At 51.2% G+C, this 8,347-nt stretch overlaps 1 protein-coding gene across 1 annotated transcript; it reads left to right on the top strand.

Annotated features, from left to right (window-relative positions):
- Window positions 1–1,389: 1,389 nt before the first annotated feature.
- Window positions 1,390–5,108, top strand: LOC125482350 (the record flags this gene model as incomplete). The annotated part of the gene is made up of 3 exons (XM_048594405.1): window positions 1,390–1,986; window positions 3,797–3,881; window positions 5,018–5,108. Coding segments are annotated over exons 1-3 (752 nt in total), but the record flags the coding sequence as incomplete, so codon positions are not given.
- Window positions 5,109–8,347: the final 3,239 nt, after the last annotated feature.

Raw genomic sequence — 8,347 nt, 5'->3', positions numbered from 1 at the left:
CCGAGGGGGGAGATCAGAGGGAAGCGGGGGAGAGATCAGAGGGGAGAGAGGGGGAGAGATCAGGGGGGAGATCAGAGGGGGAGATCAGAGGGGAGAGGGGGAGATCAGAGGGGAGAGAGGGAGAGATCAGAGGGGAGAGGGGGAGAGATCAGAGGGGAGAAGGCAATCAGAGGGGAGGGAGTTCAGGAGGGAGGGAGATTGGGGAGGAAGATCAGAGGGGAGGGAGATAAGGAGGGAGTGAGATCAGAGGGGAGAGAGATCAGGAGGGAGGGAGATCAGAAGGGAGGGACATAAAGAGGGAGGGAGATCAGAAGGGAGGGAGATCAGGAGGGAGATCAGGAGGGAGGGAGATCAGGAGGGAGGGAGATCAGGAGGGAGGGAGATCAGAAGGGAGGGAGATCAGAAGGGAGGGACATAAAGAGGGTGGGAGATCAGAAGGGAGGGACATAAGGAGGGAGGGAGGGAGATCAGGAGGGAGGGAGGGAGGGAGATCAGAAGTGAGGGAGATAAGGAGGGAGGGAGATCAGAGGGCAGGGCGATAAGGAGGGAGGGGAGATCAGAGGGGAGAGAGGTAAGGAGGGAGGGAGATCAGAAGGGAGGGAGATAAGGAGGGAGGGAGATCAGAGGGAGGGGAGAGAGATGAGGGAGACAAGAAGTGAGGGAGGATAGGGGAGGGTGATGAGGCAATGAAAGATGGATGTGGAAAAAGTTATGGAGGAAGGGATGAGGGAGGTGAGGAGGGATTATGGGGGAAGTGTTAAGGAGGGATAAGGGGGAGAGGTGAGTTGAGGGGAATGGGTGAGGTCGGAGGAATGTGGGGGGCAAGGGGACTGAGACAGGGGATGGAGAGATGTAAGAGAGGGAGTTAACATGACGCAGGATGGAGAGGAAAATGGAAGGTGATATGGGTCAAGGGCAGGAGGAGGGAATGTGGTGAGCCGGGTCTGGAGAGCTACCTGGGGTGGAGAAACAGGGAGGGAAGTGTCGGGTACCAGAGAAAAGGAGGGCAGAATTTGACAGGTGCGTGGTAACATGGGGTAAAGGGTAGAGGAGCATCACAGACCGTTTTTAAAAAGGAGTGGAGCGTGACACGGGCAAAGAAGAGGTGCTTGTGTCGTAGAGGGGCAAGGACGAGTAGAGGGAGGGATGAGGGCAAAAGAGGGGTAAATTGGTGAAGCACCTTGGGTGCACGGGAGGAATTAAGGGGAGGATGGTCATGAGGGGTGAATGCTAATGCTGAGGAGACAGGAGAGGGGGCTAGGAGGGAAGAATGGGGACGAGCGGTTGCCGATGTTGAGTGACTTTGAATTGTCTCGCCATGCGGTCATTATTTTTTCATTTAACTTAGTGTGAGTGACCTGTTGGAATGTGTTTCTGGCCGGCAGGTTGGGATCCTGAGGCCGCTGTGCGATGCAGAGAGATTCCCGCGCCGTCCCGAGCGGGCCGTGCCGCCAGATGGACTCCCCGATTCAAGCCGAGGATCTGATGAGCGATGTGGAGTTACTGCCGCCGTCTGCGCCTAGCTCTGCCCCGCCGAGCCCGTGCCTCGCCACCGCCGCCGCCAAGTCCAACTTTGGGCGCTCTGCTCCTCCAGCCGTGGCACGCTCCCTGCCCAGCAGCCCCCGTGCCAGCCTCGCCACCACCTCCTCTGAAGTGACCGCCAGGCTGTACTCCTCGCTGCGGGCGAGCCGCGAGCTGGGAGCTGCCCGCTTCTCCCCTCCTCCTCCTCCCTCCTCCTCCTCTGTAGGTGCCCTCACCAACCGTTCCAAAGATCCGCATGCCAGGCAGCCCGACCCCGTGCTCAGGCCGACTGCCAGCAGCTGGGCAGGGCCAGGCACCTGCAAAACCGCGGCCTCCCGCCCCCCAAAGTCCGTCCAGTTCTCCGAGGAGGCCCCTGGGCCGCTGGCACCCCCTGGTCTGGAAGATCCGGCCGTGCAGGCGGCCCAGAGACTCTCCAAAAGGGCAGAAGGCAGCGAAGCGCTGAAGGTAAATCTGCATTTCTCTGGCACGCCACTTTCAGTCTTCCCTCATCATCCAGTCCCACTGGGAAACGTCATATCATTGTGTCCAGCACAAACAAACTATTGTCGCTCACTCCGGATTCTGCAGTGCGGGATGTTGAGATGAATACCAAAGCTGTATTTGAGCGTGTTCCCCAATTGCGAGTGAACAGGACATGTTACCGGGATGAGATAAGGTAGGGCAGGAGGGGGCTGACGTGGGGCATGAAATAGCTGAGTGGCCTGTTTCTGTGCTTTTCTGTTCTGGACATCTAAATCCAAGGATCTTTGATTTTCATTTTCAGTCTGGCCAGTTTTTATTTGTGCGTCTCTGCTCTTGCAGGAAGAGAGCAGAATAAACATAATGCTGAGTAGTGCACACCAGTCCCTCTCCCATTGCTGTCTGCGAGTACACATTTAAATTATTTCTTCTTTAGGTGGGCACGGGGTCTGTAGGAAGTTACTGCCAAGTCAGGCATTTGTTGTCCATCACAAGGCACCCCGTCCTTAGCAGGTCCCAGGACTGGTTAGGAATCGCCAACTTGCTGGGTTGGACTTAACGGTTCACATCAAGTCAAACAGCAATTTTCCAGCCCTCAGTGGAGCAATCAGCGAGTTTTGTTGACAGTCTCGACACTTTCACGCTCACTCTTTACTGATTCCTGGAGTGGTGCACTGTCCTATGAGGAGACTGGGCCTGTATCCTCTAGAGTTTAGAAGAATAAGGGGTGAACTCGTGGGAGTGTGCAAATTTCTTACAGGACTCAACAGGAAGGGTACTGCAGTAAACTTTTTTTTTATTAAGTGGTACCTGCAGGACCAGGAGTATGCTGGTTTATCAATGTTCTGGTTGATCAAGAGGTCCACGTAACCAATGTAAAATCACACACTAAGTAATAGAAACGTAACGCAGGGGGTATACATATCACTGTTATACTTTATTTATAGCATAAATCACTTAAATAAGAATACAATTTTTCCTTAAATAAAACTTACTGGCAGAGAACCTTCTCACTCACACCCTCAACTGATGACTCAGGGATCGTGATAATACAGTAAACTTCTGATTTTTTGGGTATATAATTTTTTGCCGGTTTATTGAGAGTGCTGGTTCATAAGGTGCCAGTTAAAACAATGTTTGTTGTCGCTCCTGCCGAGGATGGGGTGGAATTTGTAGAACCAGGGGACACAGTCTCAGAATAGGGAGCAGGCCGTTTGGGACTGAGGTGTGGAGAAATGTCTTCAAGCGGAGGGCTGTGAATTGCTGAAATTCTCTACCCTTGAGGGCTGAGGAGATTCTTACCAGGCCATAGGACTGTTCTGTCATTAACGAGAGATGACCGGTGGTGGTCTAACCTGTGGGTCACCACACCCTTCAGTGATGTTGAGAAGGAGAGACCCTTCATGATAACCTCAGCCAGTTTAGGAATTGAACCCATGCTATTGGCATCACTCTACCTCACCATGTTCAAATCAGAGACTGCTAGATGTTAAAGGCATCAAAGGGATATAGGTTTATTGTGGGGAAAATGATGTTGAGGTCGAAGGTCAGCCATGATCTAGAATGGTGGTCGCGAGGCCAAGTGGCCTTATGCTACTTCCATTGTTCCTGTTCCCACGTCTTGTATTGTCAGATTAGATTAAGTTTTGTTCTGGCTGCTGAACTGCAGTGATGGGGCTTGGACATGTGTCCTCAGCCCAGGTCTCAGAATAGCTAGAACCAGTATATTAACCATGGTATCACCCCTGGAAAGGTGAACTCCTCCTTCCTCACCCTGTCCGTTCTTCCTCTGCAGGGTGGATCCAGGCACATCTCGGAGATGGAGTCGGTCCGGTCCCACCTGCAGAACATGTTGAAACTCTCCCAGGATCTCACCTGCAGTGAGTACAGCACCACCACCAACGCCTGCCGCCCGCCAACCCCACCCCACCAACCCTGTGCCTCTCAGGCTGAAGATTAAAAGGAAAGATGGAGACAGGGTTAATGCCCACAGCACAGCATATGCCACTGTCGACCTTCCCACCCGTTATTCCTTCTGCTTGTGTCTGTTAATGGGACTCGTAGGTTCGGTGGGGAAATGACCGTTTGGAGAGGTCCCCAGCAGAGCAGCCAGATTTCTACTTTACTCATTTACAGGACGTGAGTGCTGGTGGCCAGGGCAGCATTTATTGCCCATTCCTAATTGCCCCAGAGGGCAGTTCAGAGTCAACCACATTGCTGTGTGTCTGGTGTCACATGTAGGCCAGACTGGGTAAGGATGGCAGTTTCCTTCCCTAAATGACATTGGTGATCCAGATGGGTTTTTCACGACAATCCGCAATAGATTCGTGGTCATCATTAGACTCTTAATTCCAGATTTTTAAAATTGAATTCAAGTTCCACCACCTGCCAAGGTGGGGTTTGGACCAGTGTTCCCAAACCATTACTTGGTTCTCTTGATTAATGGTCTAACAATAATACCACCAGGCCGTCATCTCAACCATGCCCCCATGGTGAGATTGAACGAGGAGTGTTAGGGCCAGCTTTGCTGAGACTGGCACTGGGAATACCCCCCTTCAGCCTGGGGAGTATCCCCGCCTTGGACCTGCTCCCTATGGTCCCCAACTAGGGTGACATGGTGGCTCAGTGGTTAGCACTGCTGCCTCACAGGGACCCAGGTTCAATTCCACCCTCGGGCAGCTTTCTGTGTGGAGTTTACACGTTCTCCCCGTGTCTGTGTGGCTTTCCTCCGGTTGCTCTGGTTTCCACCCACAGTCCAAAGATGTGCAGGTTGGATGGATTGGCCATGCTAAATTGCCCAGAGTGTCCAGGGATATGCAGGATAGGTGGGTTATCCAGGGATTGGTAAGGGGGTTTTTCTGGGTGGAATGCTCTTTGGAGGGTCGGTATGGACCCAGTGGGCCAAATGGCCAGCTTCCACACTGTAGGGTTCTATGATTCTATGAGCAAGGGGAATTATGTTTGTCTGTAAGTGAAGCCTGGGGTGACAGGTGTTGTTCTGTTCTTATCCACACAGGGGTCAGCCCCAGCTCCCCAGTGTCAAAGCGAGCTGAGGACCAGAGAGATGACGACTCCTTTGAGAGTGATTGCACCAGCGCTTTACTCAGGTGAGCGGGCAGTCTTGAAACAGCAACTGGTTCAGTCGGGTACACGGCATTTGCTTTGTAAATAAATTATTTTCAACACTGTGGGAGGGCTAATTACTCGTTTACTGTCCAAGGCTGTTTGGCTAATAAACATCTATGTCCGTGACTGCATGTTCTCCCTCGGCTGGTCTGTCAGAAGAGAAACTGAACAAAATTTATAGGGAACAAAGGTGGCATTTGCTTTTCTCAAGGCCCTTTTCAAACCTCAGGATGTCACAAAGAGATTGCCAGCTGACAGTGTACTTTATAGAGGACGGGGTCACTGCAGTCATTGATTTGTGCATGGCAAAATTCCACAAGTAGCATCAGTCTCGGTTATCACTGATTGTGGGATGGCAATTGGTCAGAACATCTGGGTGGGATTCTCCAAAGAGCACAGTCGGATTCTTCGTGTTTGCCTGGAACAGCAGAGGAGGGCATCTTGGTTGATTTAACATCTGATTGTGAGACAGTGTAGCCCCTCCCAGCCCCCTTCAGGAATGAAATGGGGAGTATCGGCCTGGATGAGGTGCTCTGACCTGGGACGTTGACCTCACGATCAATTGAGTCAATTGAAGGAAACATACAGTATGGGTGAGGCCCTTCAGCCTGTCAAGTCTACCACCAAAAATACGCTACCACCTTCACTAGTCCCACTTTCCCGCAATAGGCTCACAGCCTTGAATGTTATGACACTCCAAATGCTCATTCAAGTGCTTCTTAAAGGTTGAGGCTTCCTGTCTCAACTACTCTCCCAGCAGTACATTCCAGACCTCCAGTATCCTCTGTGTGAAAAAGCTTTTCCTCCAATTCCCTCTAAACCGCCCGCCTTTCAATTTAAAATTGCGCCCCTTGTGTCGACTAGGGGGAGAAGCAGGTTTCTATCCACTCTGTCCACTCCCCGCAGAATTTTACACATCTGCACGGTGACTCAGTGGTTAGCACTGCTGCCTCACAGCACTGGGGACTCTGGTTCAATTCCACCCTCGGGAGACTGTCTGTGTGGAGTTTGCACATTCTCCCCGTGTCTGCATGGGTTTCCTCTGGGTGCTCCGGTTTCCTCCCACAGTCCAAAGATGTGCAATTTAGGTGGATTGGCCATGTTAAATAGCCCCATAGTGTCCAGGGATGTGCAGGCTGAGTGGACTAGCCTTGGGAAATGCATGGTTACACAGATAGGGTAGGGGGTTGGGTCTGGGTGGGCTGTACTCCGGCGGATCAGTGTGGACTTGATGGGCTGAATGACCTGTAGGGATTCTATGATGCTATCAGGTTTCCCTCCTCAACCTTCTCTGCTCCAAAGAAAACTTGTCCAGTCTCTCTTCATCGCTGAAAAGCTCCATCCCAGGTAAGATGCTGGCAAATCTCCTCCACACCACTTGCAGTGCGAACACATCCTTCCTGTAGGGCAGTGACTAGAACTGCACATAGTACACCAGGTGTGGCCTAACCAAAGTCCTGTACAGCTTCATCACGGTGGAATGCTTTCACTGAGTGCACTGTGGCAGCATTGAGCTATGCATGAAGTGAAATTGGACTGTCTGGGTTTAATTCATGGCTTCATATGCTGTGTGCCATGACCCTCATTGAGGGTTGCACAGCAGAATTTTGAGGTGACTAGTTCTGAAACTGCAGTGGCTGTTGTGGAGCTTCGGCTGAGTGCTGACACTTGCGAGGCCCCTTTTAAATATTTACCTTCCTGCTTTTGTTGGGGGGGGTGTGGTCTAACGGACTGCTCTTTGGGTCCCAATCGCTGCTGTTGCAGCAAAAAAGGCTGTGTAAGGTCGGCCGTTTGTCTCGTTTTGTTGAAATGCTGCCCTCATCAACTTTGCCCAATGCTCAACTCCCCCCTTTCCACTGCCCCCCTCTCTCTCTCCCAAAAACCAGCTCACAGCTAAAGTCCCCACCTCCCGCCCACTCAAGAACCGAAGCCAAACCTCTCCGAATTCTGCAGCTCTCATCATTCTCCCCGCTTTACCCTCTGCGTTCACGTGAAGTTAAAGATGTTAGAATAGGGTCACCACTGGGCAGGCGTATGGGGTGGGGGGGAAGTGGCTTACTTCCTGGGAGCAGGGGTGGGTGCGTTGGCTGACAGGAGCTAATGTAATTGTCTGGCAATAAATGGCCCTCGTTGACCTGGGCAGCTCCTGAGACCATTTACCCTTACAGTGACTTTAAAGAGACAGACCAAGTGGTGCAACTGAGCAGGTTTGTTGCTTATTGCTGCCGTGGATATGCTGGCAGACTGGTTACGTTACCAGGCAAGCAACGTGGAAGCCTGCCTTAATAATCCTGATACATCAGCGCATCTCGTCAATTCAAATTCAGCTCATTAAACACGCCTTGATTGAAAATCCTTGTATCGATAATCGTGAACAGGAAACTATCGTTGATCATTATTTAAAACAAAGTGTGTGGTTCATTGATGGTTGGGGGCGGATGGAAAAACTGCCCTAACCGAGTCTGGTCTACGTGTGACTCCAGACCCACACCTTGGAGGTTGATGTTTAACTGCCCTCTGAAATGGCCTAGCAAGACAGTCAGTTCATCAAACAGGGAGTTAAAAAAAAACTGTACAACGGGGTACCATTGCCATGTGGGCTGCAGTGATTCAAGTAGGTTGCTGCTCCCCAGCACCTTCTGGAGGCTAATTCCTTTGAATGAATAAATCTCAGAAAAATTGTGATGTGAAACTACATACATCTTTTAAAAAAGATTTTTAAGAATTCCAAACTTCTGACTGATGTTGCTGTGTTTTAAATCACTGCGAATGAAAAGATTTGCAAGTCTTAGAGAGGGCACAGCAAAGATTTTTGAGATAGATTCCAGGAATGAGGGACTTCAGTTATGGGGATAGATTGGAGCAACTGGGCCTGTTATCATTAGAAAAGAGAAAATTGACAGGAGTTTTGGTAGAGGTGTTCAAATTCACGAGAGTCTGCGCAGAATAGAGAGGGAGAAGCTGTTCCCATTGACAAAAGAGAATGAGTTGGCACAGAGTTAAAGTAACTGGCAACAGAGGGTATGAGGAAAAGCCCTTTTTATACAATGTGCGGTTAGGATCTGGAATGTGTCCTGGGAGTGTGGTGGAGGCAGGTTCAACCCTGGCTTTGCAGGGCCACAGGGAACAGACGGGGTGAGTGATAACACGGCGTGTAGCTGGAGCAGCACAGCGGGCCAGGCAGCATCAGAGGAGCAGGAAAGTTGACGTTTCAGGTTGG

The sequence above is a fragment of the Rhincodon typus genome, unplaced genomic scaffold, assembly GCF_021869965.1.
Source record: "Rhincodon typus isolate 14 unplaced genomic scaffold, sRhiTyp1.1 hic_rhity00009075, whole genome shotgun sequence".
In the NCBI taxonomy this organism is placed as follows: domain Eukaryota; kingdom Metazoa; phylum Chordata; class Chondrichthyes; order Orectolobiformes; family Rhincodontidae; genus Rhincodon; species Rhincodon typus.
The sequence above is the reverse complement of the archived record's forward strand: the minus strand, read 5'-3'. Positions and strand labels throughout refer to the sequence as shown.